Source organism: Desmodus rotundus, unplaced genomic scaffold (genome assembly GCF_022682495.2).
Source record: "Desmodus rotundus isolate HL8 unplaced genomic scaffold, HLdesRot8A.1 manual_scaffold_161, whole genome shotgun sequence".
Classification (NCBI taxonomy): Eukaryota; Metazoa; Chordata; class Mammalia; order Chiroptera; family Phyllostomidae; genus Desmodus; species Desmodus rotundus.
In genome coordinates this window covers 89,888-107,126 of record NW_026527216.1, presented here as the reverse complement: position 1 = coordinate 107,126, position 17,239 = coordinate 89,888, and the positions used below count along the sequence as shown (strand labels likewise).

General features: G+C 47.6%; 1 protein-coding gene and 1 non-coding gene across 20 annotated transcripts in view; one reads left to right on the top strand and one right to left on the bottom strand.

Annotated features, from left to right (window-relative positions):
* FNBP1 (formin binding protein 1) overlaps positions 1-17,239 on the top strand; it is a 114,111-nt gene that overhangs the window by 43,846 nt on the left and 53,026 nt on the right. For all 19 annotated transcript variants that reach the window (XM_024562053.3, XM_045196682.2, XM_024562045.3 and 16 more), the window contains exons 3-4: positions 7,874-7,930; positions 8,667-8,814. In XM_024562053.3, the coding sequence (XP_024417821.3) occupies positions 7,874-7,930; positions 8,667-8,814 (205 nt within the window). The remainder of the gene's footprint in view (positions 1-7,873; positions 7,931-8,666; positions 8,815-17,239) is intronic.
* On the bottom strand, positions 1,972-2,142 carry LOC112306634 (small Cajal body-specific RNA 16). Its single transcript, XR_002974964.2, has one exon. It is a non-coding gene; the product is annotated as a small Cajal body-specific RNA 16 (non-coding RNA).

Below are 17,239 nucleotides of genomic sequence, written 5' to 3'. Positions count from 1 at the left end.
GACTCCTCTCATCCGAACACAGACGCACCACTCTCTAATGATGTGTCTCCCATCATTAGAGAAACGTGACTCTCAAGCTCACGTTCCCGCCGCCACCATCTCTCTGCTTCCTTCCCTTTGCAGCAACACTTCTTGAACATGGCCTTGCTGCCTCCATGCTTGCTCTCCTCTCTCTACCTTCACCTCGGCTCACCAGCTCTGCTCCTGCAGGCTCCTGTGACCCCCGCCCATATTGACCATCCCAGTCGCCTGTCCTCTGTCCTCATCATCCTTGACCTCAGCGCTTTGGTGGGGGCGGTGGTGCTCCCTCCTCCACATCCAGCGAACGATCGCTAAGGCCATGACTGGCAGATGGGTATGTGTCTTCACACTGATGTCCCTTCTGACCTCCAGACAGAGAGTACACAGATGTCCGTCTGGATGTCTACAAGACATCTGCAATGTAACATCAGAAACTGAATCTCACCATCAAAACGTGCACCTCAGCAGCCCAGTGTTCCCCCACTCACTTGAGGGCGGCCGCACACTTCCTCGCTGAGCTCAGGCACCCTACGGCCATCTTTGGCTCCCACTTCCCTCACACTGGGCCCCCGCCCCATCCAAGGGCAGCACATCCTGGTGACTCCATTCCAGACTGATCCAGGATCCGACCACGCATTACCTGCCCCTGCCACAGAGGCCTAGTCCCTACCACCTGGACTGTTAGTGCCCTAGCTAGATTCTCTTGGGCCACCCTTTCCCCCTCTTGTCTGTCTGTTTCCCACCCAGCAGCCCATCACGGTGGCCCTCCGTTCAAAACACCACCATCTCCCCATTTCACTCAGAGTAAACCCAAACCCGCTCAGTGGAAGTCCTGCGATGTCCGACATGCTCGGGTCCCCATACCGTTTGGACAGCATCTCATTCCTCTCCCTTCTCCTTCTCTCTGCTCCAACCATGCTGGCCTCCTTGCTGTTTCCTGTACCTACCGGGCACGCTGTCACCCCAGGGGCTGTGCCAGCCTGTCCGTACAGAGACCACCCAATTGTTCATCCCCCAGGAGCCACGTGGCCTGCAGCCCCTGGCCCTCAAGTCTTTGCTCAGATGTCAGCTGCTGCTGCTGTTCAGTTTTTCCACAGCGCTGGCAGCTTTCTAACATTCGCTCTGACTCCCTGGTCTGTTGTGTTGATTGCTGCTCTTTGTCTCCCGCTCCTTCCCTGCGAGACTGTGAGCCCCTCCAGGGCAGGGCTCCGAAGGTGTCCCCAATGTACCCGATAGTATGGAACAGCGCCTGGCCCATCTTGTGTGCTCGGGGAACAGTTGTAGGAAGAGTGAAGGAACAGGGCACAGGCCTAGGGTAAGACACTTGCTCACAGGGCTTCCAGGAGGGCAATGGGTTTGCACAGGCCCGTGAGAGCTCATGAGGGCTTAATCCCCAATAGAACAGCTAACAGCGTGTCAATGGGGTTCCGGGGGACTCTAAAGAGTGAGACACAGGAAGTGCCTGGGCCTGAGGTGCTCACCTTCTCACTACGGAAGAGAGACTGCATGCAAATACCCAAGGAAGTAAATGTAAAGATAGCATTTTTCACCCCGAGTAAGTGAAACCGGCGATGCGCTAGAGTGTTACCTGGCTAGACTGGCCAGGGAAAACCCCCTGCTTGGGAACGGAAGGTCGAGGAGGACGCAGGGGTGCGAGGGCCTGGGAGCCGCTCTTCTCAGTGAGCGCAGAGGTCCTGAGGTGGGACTGGAGCATATTCTACAGGTAGCTGCTGGAAAGAGCAGTATGATGTTGAGAGGCCACATGATCTTTTGGGGGAGACTTCTGTCCTTAAATACTTTCTATTCTTTTCTGCATTGGAGGGGGGAAAATGGCCAACTTATGTTAGTTGTAGCAGAAGGTGATCAAGACTTTGGTTTCTAGGCCAGTGGCTGGCAACCCACACAGCCCATGGCCAAAGCCATCCACTGCCTGTTTTTTTGTTGTTTGTTTGGTTTTTGAAGTCATACATGGTCGTCAAGCTGCTGCTAGAATATTCACACCTGTTTCTGTGAAGTCAAAGCCCTGGAAAAACTTCTCCCGGGAATTTACCTGAGGTCAGGGTGTGGCCGCACCCGAAACTGCGCCGTTTCGGCCGATGGGAGCCTTTTCCCCCCGACCATCACAGCCGGGTTCTATGAAGTTTTATTGGAATAAACATCCGACATCCATCCATCTGTGTATCGTCTGTTTGCAAAACGGTGGCAGTTGCATAGTTGTAACAGACACCATGTGAGCGTGACCTATTTGCAAGTCTAAAACATTTGTTGGTCGGCCCTTTATAGAAAAAGTTTGCTGACACCTGCTAGAGTTATTATTTATTCAAGATGGCGTAGGGCTCAATTCCTAATATAATTTTAAAACAAATTCTGTGCCCTGTATAAGAGCATCAACTATTGATTGTCCCTAGCAACTCTTTCTTTAAAAAAACTAGTCCTGGCTGGGGTAGCTCAGTGGATTGAGCATGGGCTGCGAACCGAAGGGTCGGCGGTTCGATTCCCAGTCAGGGCACAGGCCTGGGTTGCAGGCCGGGTCCCCGGTAGAGGCCACGTGAGAGGCAACCACACATTGATGTTTCTCTCCCTCCTTTTCTCCCTTCTTCCCCTTCTCCCTAAAAAATAAATAAATAAAATCTTAAAAAATACCTAAATTATTTGCCATAACCAGATAATGAATGCACATGATTAAAAATCCAGAAGTGACAGAGGTACCAAATGGTACACAGTGAAGTAGCCCCACCCCCAAGGACAATAAAAGTCATCAGTCTCTTACGTATGCTTCCAGAGAGATACTACGCACACACGGGCAGAGAGGTGTGTGTTTTTTCCTTGCTCCCCCAGCAGCTGAGTATGCCCTTGCCTCCCTGAGTCCTGGAGTTTGTCCTGAGGTTCATTTCACTTTTTACAGCCTTACAGTATTGCATTGCATTGGTGGATGCGTTGTTTCCAATTGTTTGTAACTCTGAACAAAGTTGCAATGCATGACCTTGAATGATACACGTGGGCAAGCAAATCTAGAGGATGAGCTCCTAAAAGTAGCACTCCGGTTGATGGAATCTGCCAAGTTGCCCTCCTCAGAGGCTTGACCTTTAACCGCTCACAGCACTCTGCCTGACGGCCGCTTACCACACCTGGGCCCTCAGTGCTCCTTGCCGCCAGCCTTCTCTCTCTGTGCCACCTGGATAAGTAAAAATCGGGAAGTCTGAGCATTAATTTGTGTTTCTCTTGGTATGAACGAGGCTGAGCATGTTTGCATAATTTACGTCATTTGTACTTTCTTCTTGATGAGCCACTGATGTCCTTGTCAATTTTTTTAAAATTGAGGCTTGTTGTAAATGAAGGGTAACTGTAGAAATCATTTTATAAAATGTGTCACATATTGTATATACAAGGTTTTACATTTAAATTTACTTTAATAGTAGAAAGGACATTATAGTGAAACTGAAGGATTTGCTGAACATTTTTTTTTTTGTTTTCCTCTTCCTGGTACTTTGGTTTTTTAAAAAGTTTTTAATTGTATTTTTTCCATTACCATTTAGTCCCTTATACCCCCCCTCCATTCCCCCAACAATCAACCCAATTAAAAAATGGGTAAAGGACCTGAAGAGATACTTTTCCGAAGAGGACACACAGATGGCCAATAGACATAGGAAAAGATGCTCAATGTCACTAATCATCAGAGACATGCAAATTAAAACCTCAATGAGGTCCCATCTCACACCGGTCCAGAATGACTGTCATCAATAAATCAACAACCAGCTCTGGCCAGGATGTGGAAAAGGGGAACCCTTTGGCACTGTTGGTGGGAATGCAGACTGGTGCAGCCACTGTGGAAAGCAGTATGGAAATACTCTCAAAAAATGAAAAATGGATCTGCCTTTCGGCCCAGTGATCCCACTTCTGGAAATATATCTGAAGGAACCCAAAACCCTAATTTGAAAGAACATAAGCACCCCTATGTTTATTGCAGCATTATTTACAATTGCCAAGATGTGGGAACAGCCAAAGTGTCCATCAGTAGATGAGTGGATAAAACAACTCTGGGACATTTACACAGTGGAATACTACTTGGCCATAAAAAAGGGGGAAATTTTACCCTTTGAGACAGCACGGATGGGCCCGGAGAGCATTATGCTAAGAGAAATAAGCCAGTCAGAGGAAGACAAGTACCATATGATTTCACTCACATATGGAATCTAATTAACAAACTGAACTAACCAGCAGAACAGAGACAGACTCACAGAGAACAGAATGACAGCTAAGGGTGGAGCGTATGGGGTGGAAGAACTGAGCAGAAAGGAAAAAGGACTCATGGACATGGATTTGCTGAACTTTAAATATTAAACAGACTTACAAGATTTAGCAAAAAGATCATGAAAACCTTGCAGGATGTCCTTATTGTTTTGTTGGGTTTTTCTAAAGCTCCATGTTGTAATTTCGAACAGGCTCCGCTGACTCACTGCTAGGAAAGAGAAGAAATGTATTTACATTTTCATTTCCCCTTCTAATCGAATTATGTAATTTGGTCTGTAACACGATCCCCACATTGGTCGTAATTCTGTATTTAAATATAGATTTGTGCTGTCCACCGTCCCTTCTACCACAGCTTCTCTGCTTGTTGGTATGAAGAAAATACGGATATTTTCCCCCAATAAGAGCCTGTGGCATAACCTTGAGTTCTTTCTCTTTTTAAGAGTGCCACTGTCCTTAACAGCAGTGTACCTTGGCTGTCCCCTGGTCATACGTCCCTTCTCTCCAAACGTTGCTGCTGCGTCGTGTTTTGGTGGCAAAGTCTGGGACCAGCCAGATGGTTTTTCTTTGCAGGTGTCTTGCTTTTTGAGGAGGCTCGTGAAGAAGTCGTTGTTGCTGCTCCACAACAACCACAACTGTTGTTCCAGCAGTTTGGCAACGTGCCGGGCTGTGCCTCGGCATTGGCCGTTCTGTCCGTTTTTCACGGAGCCCTTCCCTACGCAGACTCAATTCTTCATTGTTTGCAGGGGAATCTTCTTCAATCATATCTAAGGGTTTTTATTTTTTTTCTATTGCACCTATTCTACTTCTCGAGTTATATGCTTCAGAGATGGAATTTTCCTTATGTTATTTCCCACTTGCTCTTTAGATGTTTTCTCTCTGATGATTTAGTTGCTTTTCACAGGATGATGATTTGAAAACTTTCCTCTATGCAATTAGACGGCCAGCCCAGTTTATCTGTTCGCTCTTTAGTGGTGTGTTTCGTTTTCAGTTCCTTTTCTTAGCTGTGCAGGGTCGCTCTTTTCCCACTCTGTCTTGTCCTGTAGCCTGAGGGTTCTTGCCCCGTGGTCTCCGCGTTTTTATGCCGTCTGCCTGGAGTGTAAAGTATTCCGGAGGAGTTTGGCTTAGTTCCTTCTCCGTGGATGTTTTCTTCCATAGTGGATTTTTCTCGCTCATCCCCTCCCTGCCTCCCTTCCTTTTCTTCTGCACTACACATCACATCTGTACAGCTGGCTCCTATTTAACACGAGCAGTGTAGGGACATGGTTAAGAGCATAGACTGTAGGGTCCCAATCCCTGGGATGCAGTCCCGGTCCTTTCATCGATTTTTGGGCAAATTACCCTCTGTGTTTTCATCTGTAAAATGCAAATAATATGAACATCAGGTTGTTGGGGGCACTTAATGAGATAGATCGGGTAAACTTCCTAGGCCGATGCCAAGCCCGCTCGTGTTCCTACCGTGAGCTCCAGTGGGCTCTGATGGTGTTGGAAAAGGTCCCTTCCCTGCTTCCCTCGGAGCTCCATCCCAGGGTAAAGGTGGGGAGAGGGCCTCGTTTGAGTTTATTGTCATGTATACAACTTTGTTAGAGGTTGTTTTGGGGTTTACTCTACCAGGTCAAAGGTGTATCCTCTTCCTTTGGAATCCCTAGGTTTGGGGTGACCTCCCCCCAGGCAGCCAGCACCTGCTCCTGCCCATGTTTGGGAACCCGAGTGGTCGGCCTACCTGAATTCCTTCCAGAGCTTTTTGTCACTGTTCTCCCAGAGCTTCCTGACCCCTCAGCACACTTCCATTTGCATCAGCGTTCAGGGTTCATGGACTGACTCCCTGCGACAGGGGGAAGGGGGCCAGCGTCCATTCTCTGCTGTCCCAGAGTCTTCGGTCCCTCGCCCCAGTCACCACTTTCCATGGCGTGCACACTGAGGTTATTATGCACCTTTCTTTACTGATTTATCTGCAGCTGTTGAAAATTTTCCTGGCTCTTAATTTTCATCCCTTGTTGTGGCAAAAGCACAATTCTTGGATCGAATTTTCTTCTATCTTTCTTCCAGCAATCTTGTCAGGAACTTAAAAAAGGAAAAAAAAAGAAAGAAAGAGAGAAAAACCAAAACATTCCGGGACCCAACCCTGGACCCTCCATTTCAGAGGGTCTGGAATGGGGCCCAAGTGTCTCCTTTCGAAAAGCCTTCCCGGCAGCTCTTACTTTTCAAATGTAGAATCCTCTTACCTTTTCATTAGCCTCTCTGAAGAGCAAATTAAGTATATAAAACACTTAAAATTTTTCAGGGAGATCTTATAAATTTAAAGGTGCTTTTTTGTGGTTTGTTGGCTTGTTTTTTTTTGTTTTGCTTTTTTAATAACCTCGTACTAATAGGGAGAAAAGGCCTGTCTCGGGGAACAGAAATGCAAGTAGATCTTTTTTTGGAGTGGTCCCTGAGAGACACATCTTTAGACCTGGAATTCACTTCTAGACCTCTTAAGCTTTTCGTTTTCTACTGGCCTTTATAGAGTGAATTATTTATCGGTGCTTTTAGGAAGCACTTGGACGCTGTAGATGCTGACTGTGTCAGCCATGTGCAGTCATCAGAACCGACGGCCCTCACAGGAGGTCGCCCACCACGGGCCTTCAATCCTGTTTAGGGTTTGACTGGCTAATGGGAACCCCTGAAGGTAACTGGTTTCACCTGGATCTGCATGTGCCCAATGAAGGTAGCTGCTAGAAAAGCCGGCTGGGAGCCTGCCCGAGCAGGTCTGTGAATGCCCAGCTGCTGCCGGCGGAGTCCCACGTGGGCCTCGTGCGTCAGCCTCCGGGCTGTTTCCCCAACTACGGCTTCCCGATCAGGACCCACGAGAAATCAGCCAGTGGAACCAGTGCCCGTGAAGCGTGGTGGTTGTTGTTGTTGTCGTTTTTCAGGGTTGCCTCTTAGTTTTTGTGTAAACCTAAGCGCGCTGAGTGTTGAGGAGAGTGCCTGCATTCTTGACCTGGAGACGGGGTTGGGAAGAGACTCGGTGGTGTGGCTCATCGGCGTGTGTTCAGTGCAAACCTGCGAGGCAGCTTCAAAGGTCTCCTAGTTAAATGTCGTAGCGTGAACATCCCCAGAAGGTGGTCTCTCTGGCCTTGGAAGGCTTATTCACAGGTGGTTTTCATTAGCGCTTTGGGGGAGCAGCCACCTGCCCTTGGCACTGAGATACTTCGTTCACACACTTGGACCCAGTGCACATGCTTCCCTTGAACTCAGTAACACTCAACTTGAGAAACACTGCCCTTAGCTCAGGGCTCTGTGGAAGCCACCACATGCACACACGTGGCCTGTCCCCTCCATTTGAATCAAGTTGGGCCAGCAGGTCCAGCTGAGTGACCAGCTGGTGACCATTTCTGTTCTTATCTGCCCTACCTTCGAGATGGCTACGCAAAGCCATACAAGTCCTTCCTAACAGGAGTGTCAGCGCCCATGTCAGATGATGGAAGGAAATAAGTGGATTTCAGCTGTGGACATTTCATCATTATTCGTTTCAACTTACCAAAAAAAATCACTAACTTCATCTGTCGTCCCTGATTTCTCTATTATCTCTACGTGAGGTGACATGTCTCTACTTTTGTTTCAGGAATCTTTCGAAGAAATACCAACCTAAAAAGAACTCGAAGGAGGAAGAAGAATACAGGTCTGTTGGTCATTGATGACGATGCGGCACCATCCACACGGCTCGGTGATGATTGAGAAAGGGGAGGAGAAATAGGTCCCTACAGAAATGAGTCGCATTCTCTGTCCATATTTGTGTTAGTTTTTAAATCGGGGGAGAGAAAAACATAAACCTACTCTATTCACTTTTCCTACACTGAGCCACTAGACCTATTCCAGATAGTTTCAATTAGGGTAGTTAGGAAAAGCTTAGAAAATAATCTAAGCTGGGGAGAAAAGGCATACAACTGTAATTGAATAACAATAAAAAATAAATTAAAAAATAATCTAAGCCAATACAAGAAGTGTGGAGTGTGCATTCTACAGTCTTGGTTTGGTTTTGTAACATCAAGAGTCTCATTCCTACTAATTCATCCAAGAAATATGTCCATTTTAGTACTCCAAAGTACTGTTTCTCTAATTTGAATCTATCCATTACGTTAATACATACATGTTCTGGGTTACATTTGGACTAAGTATTAACAAAGCCGAATATTGCCCTGCATAGCATAGAGCAGTTCCATTTCACAGGATGAAAAGTGTTTCTATTGTAATTAAGTCTCAGCCTTTTTGATGAAAACTCCCTCATGTGTAATGAATTGTCAGGATCCTCCGGGAAGCTGATGCAAATTAACCTGATTTTAATGACTGTTTCTCCAGCGAAATGAGCCCGGGTGTGCCCTTGTTTGAAGAGGCGTGGCGTGTGTTCTGTTCCGCAGGTACACGGCCTGTAAAGCCTTCCTTTCCACCCTGAACGAGATGAACGACTACGCCGGGCAGCACGAAGTCATCTCGGAGAACTTGACCTCGCAGATCACTGCGGGCTTGGCGCGCTATGTCCAGGAGCTGAAGCAGGAAAGGAAATCGGTAACAAAACTTGTTTTTCTTCCTAAGACGTGGACCAAAGACAAGGGGAATGTCCCTAGAAACTTTAAAGTTATATAGAACATATGAACAGTGGGTCTTAGACTGACACCTTTGAGAATCATATGAAAGTTACGGACCTCGTTCCTAGAAAGTGTTTCTGTGTCTTTATCATCTCCAGGGTCCCTCGGGCACCCTGAAACTCGTGTGTGGGCCCCCAAATACTAAGTAATTCTTTTGAGGAATTTAAATACATTTGAGGGTATCAGACATACAAGAGTAAGCAGTATAACATAGTATATGCTGTGTGGAATAAATGGAATTAAAATAAATGCTTATAAGGGGTTTTAAAAATCCAGAAAGATGGCTTCAGTCCCACCCACTTGACTTGGCCCCTTCACTGCTCTCTAATGAAGAGGATCTTTTGCTTCCCCCGACACCATTAGAATCTTTTCATAGCTTCTGTGTGAACAGGAGAGGACAGTGTGCACTCACAGTGTATTCACAGTCCAGATTCTGCCCTAAGAGACTGATTTTTAAGCCACGATCTGTATCTTTGAACTTTGACCACTTGCTAGATGCGTAATCACTTGTTAGGCAAAAGCACCGAAGTTGGCCGGTGATAGGTTTTTTTAGGTAAATCTGAGTCCACAATAATTCCTTTAGTGCTCCGGAGGTACGTGAACTAACAGGATCGGAAGGGCTCCAGCTGAAATGGAGGAGGCATGAAATAATAATGACCAAAATAATTAGGTAATTGCAGTACTGATAGTTGCTACAAAGTACCAGATGTTTAGGTCTAGCTGCGGTTTCTCACGGCTGGCTGGAAACGATGGCTTGCTTAAGTACCAGTCTTAACCGTCAGTACAATACCTCCGGGCCATTTGATACAGTGCGAAATCCTGCCTGCCCAAAGGGACGATTTCAAATTTACTGCCTATAGTGTATTTCCAAGTTCAGTTCAGAATCCTAATAGAGAATTACCTTTCATCTAGATTTGGCTGTGTTTGAATAGATGAATCTCTAATAAGAGGCTGCGTGGTGCAAATAGCTAGCTATGCAGAAGGTGAGGTTTCCTTCCCTTTTTGTGTAGATGTGAGAGGGAGCAGAAGAAAGTGAGTGGGAGAAATGGGTGTCCTCCTTGCCTTTGGGCCCATAGCCCGACACGGGCCATCTGTTAGATCTTTAAGCCTTGGACTCTCCAAAACAGGGTAGTGCTCGCTGTTCCTGTTTGTAGGAGAAAAGACGTTTTTACGCAGCAGTTTCCACACGCACTGTATCTATTACAACGCCGCTCACTCACCTAATAAGTATGAATAGCCAGTGTTTGTCCTGACACACACATCTGTAGGCTCATCTTTGTGAAAATATGTTGACTTTTCAAAAGTCAATTCTTCGGAAGAGAACCTTCCCTTGCCACCTCTGAAAGCATAGCGTTCAGGTGCTTCCCTGGCTGATGTCTGAGCCAGGGGTGTTTCCCATTGGGGGGTGGGAACCCGCTGGAGGTCAAGGCGGGGGCTCTTAATTCCCACACCTGCTGGGCTCCACTTTGGCAACTGTATTCTGGCACGACGGTCACCTTCTCTTTAGAGAGGATGGGAGCAGTGGCCAGGCTTGGGGCGAATATGAACCCAGTGCACAGTACGGTCCTTTGCTTTGTATTGTCTTTTGTTGACAAACATAAATTGTTGATAAATCTTTACTCCTTGACAATGTCTAGGATTCATTGGTGTTCAGTGATAAGGAGTAGAAATAAGTAGGAAACAGTGTTTTATAAGGTAACTTGATCAGCTTTAATGTGTAAACACTAGAAATTTTATACGTGCTTGATTTTGTTTTTGTGTGTGTGGGGGGGGTGCTGTGGTTTATTTATTAGTTGCCAACATTTTTTTAAAATGTTACTAAACCTCTGAATTATAGAACAAAACTTCACAACCTTTGTGTATCAAAACCCCTATTTTTCCAAGTTTTCTTCTGAATGGTGTTTATAGATATGTAAACATTTATATAGAGGTAGATACATAGATATATAGATATAAATATCACATCTCTATATCTCTTTCTCTATAGGTTATATTTTTATACATTTTATATTTCATATATTTTAAAGTATTTATATCTATATTTTACCTCTATCTCTATACAGATAAATATAATTTATATTCTTCTTCAGTTTCCATTTAATATTGTAAGTACTTTCCATGCTTCTATGTGAAAATATAGTTTTAATAATTAGAATTTTAGTAGCTATATATTCAAACTCTATTAAAATTCACTTAACTAATTCTTTCTTATTTGATCTACCGGCTGTCACCGGTTTCTGACTGGCTGGTCGGTTAGCTCTGAAAACAACACTGCAGTGAACTCTTTACTGTTATAGCTGTTTTCTTCCTCTGCGGATTGGAGATTCTGTCTCTAAGCCAGATTCCCAGAAATGAGAATATCAGGTCAAAGCGTACATGATTCATGGTTCTTGATTAAACTTCGGTCATTTGTATGATTAATGGTCTTTAACGGAAGTATAGATGAGACTCCCAGGTCGTCAAAATGGTCAGCTGGGACGTGAATTGGCTCCTCTGAGATGCGAGTGGCCGTCGGATGTATCCCTCCGTGAAAACTACTGTGAATGCACTCTTGCTAGCAATGTGTGCACGTTGAATCAAGTCATTACAGAATTTTAGAGGAAGTGTTGGGGTCGGCTCCAGCCTTTGAGCTGGTCTGGGGTTATCCAAGTGGCCACCACACACCGTACCCGAGGGGCACGTGGGGATTTGCAGCCCCGGAAGGGGAGTCGGGAGGCTCTGGCCTCCGAGTAAACCTCCGGCAGGTGGGAAGCGTGGCTCTGATGACGTGCTGGCCGGGAGCAGAACCACTTTTGGGCGCTGGTTATCTGAAGCGTTCCGGAGGACCCGGTTATATGGAGTGGGGCTAACGTGGCTTTACAGTTGTGAGTATGCAAAACAGTTTCTACTTGTATTGTTGTTTATTGTATTATTTTCCATATAAACAATTGTAAAACTACTTTTGCCACACCCTGAACGATGCCTTTAGGGACTCACACAAATTTTTATAAACCTCAGAGAATGCTTACAAGACCCCACAGTCGTTAGAACTGACCATTCCATTTTATTTACCAGGTCTCAGAAATGTTTAAAAATGGGTACTAAGAACTATGCCATTTCTTCCTGAAGTTAGGTATGGACAGCTCCTGTTTATGAACTGTGAACGGCGGTTCTCCGTATAGAAAACATTTGGATGACTCCAAAATGTTTCGATTTCTTTTATAAGGGATTATAGCAAATAGGTAAGATTGAGTGTGAAGGAGAGCAAAAACTGAAAGGAGTTTATATATGTGATTACGCTAATTACAAATCTATTTCTGATTGATTTAGCCCTATTGAGATTCAGCTGTGGATTCTCCATTACAAGGCCAGACCCTGTCCGTAGAAAGAAAACATGGAAACCAGGGCGGATCTGAGATTTCATGAGCTGGAAAAGGAGCAGTGTGTCTTCCTAGCCTTTCTTCCTTCCTGGCGTTACTGCAGTTATTTAAGTAAATCAAAGGCAGGGCATCCTTTGGTCTGTTAGTTGTTGGTCTGTTGCGTGGGTCACACTGTTTGCAACAAACTGATGAATATCCCCTGGTGTAATGTGTTTCTAGAAGGTGATTTTGTATTGTTATGTCTCTTCTGTTTTGAGAGAACATGCGATAGTGGCATTTTGCTCATTAAGTCATGTCACCGCTGTGGTTCTGTGACTGGCAAAACCACTGGTCTGGTGAACCAAAGAAATGTTGTCTTATTTATGGGTTAGCATATCTAGTTATCGGGACCCTTAAATTCTGTCCTTGATTTCATGGATTTGAGATGTGACTTTGGCTTTATGTCGCCTGCAAGCTGGAATGAGACCTTCCTCTTCGTCTAAGAATTGTGAGAATTACTCGACTGACATTCGTATCTCACCCAGCTGTCCCGCATCCATCCTGGCATTGTACTGTTGGCAGCAGAGGGTCCCGAGCTCAGCATCGGTGACAGTGATGCCCTGGAGCTGTGCGGTGCACCATTAAGCCATCTAGACAAACCTTGGATCCCCCAAACGCCATTGTCAACCCCTTCATTCCAGCCCGCACTTCCTCCACTCCGTAAACAGCACTCCCTTTTAACCTAGTGGTTCTGGCCAAAGCGGGGCAGCACCCAGGACTTCACAGAATATCAGAGTCCTGTGGGCTCTACCTTCAGGAAATGTTGTGAGGCCAAATGCTGCTCACCACTTCCTCCACGTCCGCCCGTTCAGTTCCTCACCCTCTCACCTGGCGGACTGTGTTCACTGAGCCTCCGAATGCACCTCTCTGCTTGCAGGCTTGCCCGGTACTCAGCAGTCCAGCCACCCTCGACCCCCGGCTCTTTCCACCACCAGCTCTCTTCCAGCAAGTGCAGCCGCCTCTCCCCATCCCCCTACCTCTCCTGCCCACCCCCAACTCAGAACATTCTGCATGGAGCAGTCAGCACAGCCTCATGATAACGCAAAGCAGACCGTGCCGCTTCCCTTCTTACATCTTCCAGCAGCTTTGCGTGTGCCCCCTGTGGCTTGAGAAGCCTTCCCTGGTCTAGCCCTGGCCCGATCCTGCCTTATCCCTCACTTTACTCTAGCTGCTCTGGCATCTCACGGCTGCTGCTTGAACTTACCAAGCCCTTTCCCACGTCAGAGCACCTTCGTTTGCTGTTCCTGCTGCTCAGCAGGGTGAGTCCCCAGACCTTTCCAGTTCACGCCTACACTTTCCTCAAGGCTCCACTCAAACCTCACCCCAGACCGCCCTGTCTGAACTGCTGCCTGCACGCACACACATCCCTCTGACCCCTGACCCTCTGTCTCTGACCGCTGTGTCCACTGTTCTACTCGCACTGCTTTCCTGGCACCCAGGGCAGCACCCTGCGTGTGTGGGCGAGCATTAAAGATCTTACTTATTTTTAGAGGGCAAGAGACAGAAACATCGATGTGAGAAACACCAATCAGTTGTCTCTCACAGGCCCCCAAGTGGGGACCTGGCCTGCAACTCAGGCATACACCCCGACCAGAAACTGAACCTGTGACCTTCCATTTCACAGTCTGGCGCTCAGTCCACTGAGCCACACCCGCCTCTATCTCGCCTCCTAATAATGGTGATTCTTCTTGTTTTGGTTTGGAAGTTAGAGCATTATACCCTTGGAAGGGATACGTGCGGGACATGAGTCATTTGCTGCTCCATGGTGGTCATTTTGAGATGCTATCATCCCAAGAGTTCTCTGGGATTCTTCAGAGGAATTAGAATTTCAAGGAATATGAGAGAAGGGGTTCTTTGGAAGAGCAGATCAAAGAGCCCTGCAGTCTGGGTAAATTGTAGATGTGAGAGCTCTGGGCAGCAAAAGCCAGCGTGAGGATGAGAGAGGAGCCATGGGGAGGGGACGCCAGGACAGAGTGAAGGAAACCTGGCTGGTGTCGCTGGACCCAGGCCACGGGCATGGTCCCCTGCCCAAGGCCCAGATGGTCCGTGTTTGGGGGAAGCTGAGTGTGGCAGTGGGAGGTCGTCATTTTAGGAACTTCCAGCACATTTGTTGAGAAGGTATTTTTATTACAAATGAATTTGGGAAAATAAGCCCTAAATAATAGCAGAACGTGATTCCTGTCACGAACGTGTCTGGGTTTATGGTGTCAGACTCCAGTGTGGGGTGCAGTGCCTTGGCCAGCGAGCCTGAAGGTGTTTCTCGGTTTCCGACCCGGCACACAGAAATACCTGTACCCTGGGGTTCAGCGCTGCATGGATTCACCCCAAGTGAGACTGAGCGGGGGCTGGCGTCCCAGCCCGCCACCCTGTGGGTTCGGAGGAAGTCGTAACATTTGTCACAGGCCAGGTTTCTGGGCGCTCCTTTTCCTTTGCCCTTTTCACGCCCTTGTGCTTTGTTTTCATCTGTAGAGTCTGAGTTTCATTTAAAATTCCAGATGGTTGACTGTCTTCCACTGAGTGTTTATTCTTTCTTTTTTTTTTTTTTCCACTTTCATTTTTAAGTGGCTGTTCTCACATCAGTGCCATATTTTGCTCCAGTAAGGAGTCTTAAAAGGTTAATGGCCTGGGAGATGCACACAGTAACAGTGAGCCGCCCTTGCACCTGACTGTGGAGCATGGATACTAAACATTCTCACAGTTCGTTCGGCCTAAGAATGAGTTCTCGCAGGGCCGTACCGTAGTCTCTTGAAAGCTTTGGCATTGTAATTTTTCTTGCCATGAGTGCTTGCTTATTTTAGTTTCCCTGTGATTTCTGATGTCAGCTACCCCTGGTCCCTGGGAAATTTCTGAAACATTTTTGAAGGCTGATTTTGTCTGTGTGTTTTCCGGGGTCAACCGGAAAGTTGAAATGAAAGTGAGTTTAGCTGCCACCCAGGTGCCGTCAGGCATTCTTAGCGGTCTTACTATGTTGGAAGAGAAACCAAAGCATCTGCTTACAGGAGCACATAGGGGCATTTCTCTGGGTCCCCAGGGATGGCATTTCCTGTCTCTGAGAGGAGAGGAGAGCCGGGTGACTTCACTCCGTGGCTGAAGCGCTTATTATCTTCTCCCGGAGAACAGTGGCCCTCTGTGCAGGGCGCCGAGGCCCACTTCTCACTCACACACTTGCTCCCTGTCGGGGAAGAAGGGGTTTGCCATTGTTTGTCAGTAAACAACTGTCGGGGAAGAAGGGGTTTGCCATTGTTTGTCAGTAAACAACAAACGCATCTGGCGAGCTGGTGTGTTTCACTGTAACTGTGAAGCCGTGAAGCCGGCTTTTCCAATTAAAGGAGGGAAGGTGGCACTGGACCCAAATGGCTGCAGCTTTCTGGGTCACGCACGCAGGCTGTAAGGAGGCCTTCTGTTCCGCCGGCCATTTCCTGAGGCCTCCGGCAGCGACGACTGTGGGGGGGGGGGGGTGTTGTAGCCAGACCAATTCGAGGGGGGGGACCGTGCGGTGAAAGAGGAGGAGGAGAAGCACTGCCCCCTGGATTTTTTCCTTACATCCTGCGAGGAGTTTTCGGGTCACCGCTGTAGTCTGACAGGAGTGTCGTTGAGGGGCCTTCTTGGGAGAGCGCTCACCAGTGAAAGCGAGGTCCACCTTGTGCTTGAAACCTAAGTTCGTGTTGATTATAAAATAGCTGACTGAAGCAATGGCCGGAGAATGTATATGCGGGTTTTCTATTGCAATCAAGCCCTCGTGCTTACAAAATAGGACTTTTTTTTTTTTTTTGATTCTGGGGATGATGACGCCGAGTCCTCCTTTCCTGGGTGACCGTCTTTGAATCTCAAAGTAAAATTGGGCGTAATGGTGAGACTTTTCAGCAAACTGCAGAACATGGCAATCCGGCTCTCCGAGTGCGGATAGGCCTCGTGACAGTTTGGGGAAGTCGCATTTCTGCACGGACAGGGGCGCTCAGGACCGAAGATAGCCCCCTGAAAGGGCACGGCTGAGCCTCTGTGTCTCCCCGAGCTTGTCCTTCTGCCTGGCCATCTGCCCAGACTCCTGAGCACTCCCGCCCCCCCCCCCCCCCCGCCCCCCGCGCTGTCCCTTCTTCCCCCCATTCGTTTTGCGGCTTCCAGAAAACCTACTTGCACTTTGTACTTCCTCCAAAGTTCGAGGCTTTCCTAACTCTGCCCTCAGCTCTACTTCTCACTTCCCTCCCAGCCTTGGTCTCTTGCTTGCTTGTCCCTACCCGTAGGCTTGGTCTCCTTTCTGCTGCATCTCTGCTCTTTTAGGAGACTTGAGAAAATGAAGCCCCTTGGGTTCACAGACTCTAAAAAATTGCTGGGTGGATAAAACTTGTTGTCAAAAGGCACTTAGGACAGCGAAACATGACCTCAAAAGGAGGCAAGAAATGTTCCCTTATAAAGAAGCACTGTTCTTTAAAAGAGAATCTGACCTTTCCCTCCTCCCCAGCCTCCCAGGACTCAGCTCTCTTTTGTGACTGAGCTGAGCCCCAGGTTCTGACCAAGCAAGGTGACAGTTCTGAGGCTGCACAGAGGGACCTCCTGTTTCCTGTCCCCCCTTCACCCTGCCTTCTCCATAGAAGCACCCCCTGCTTACCTGTGGGTGAGAACACTGACAGCACATTCAGCCCAGTCACCGAAGGAAAGCTTGTTTATTCAAAGAAGCCTTTAGGACGCGGTGGGGAGGGTTCAGGGACAGCAGTAAGGCATGCTGCACTCCCCGGGGCTGGTCGCAGCAGGGAACTCCTGTGGCCCCCAGGTCTCAGGACAGGGGGAGCCTTTCGGGAACTTCATAGATTTGCTTTGGGGGTGTTGCCTGACTGGAGCTGTGGCCTTTGGTTGAGGGCCCCTGCCAACCTAGAGCATCTTCGCTGGGGGAGGTCTCGGACTTGATGCCCTCCTCCCCTCTTCCCCCCCCCCCCCCACCGCCCATATGCC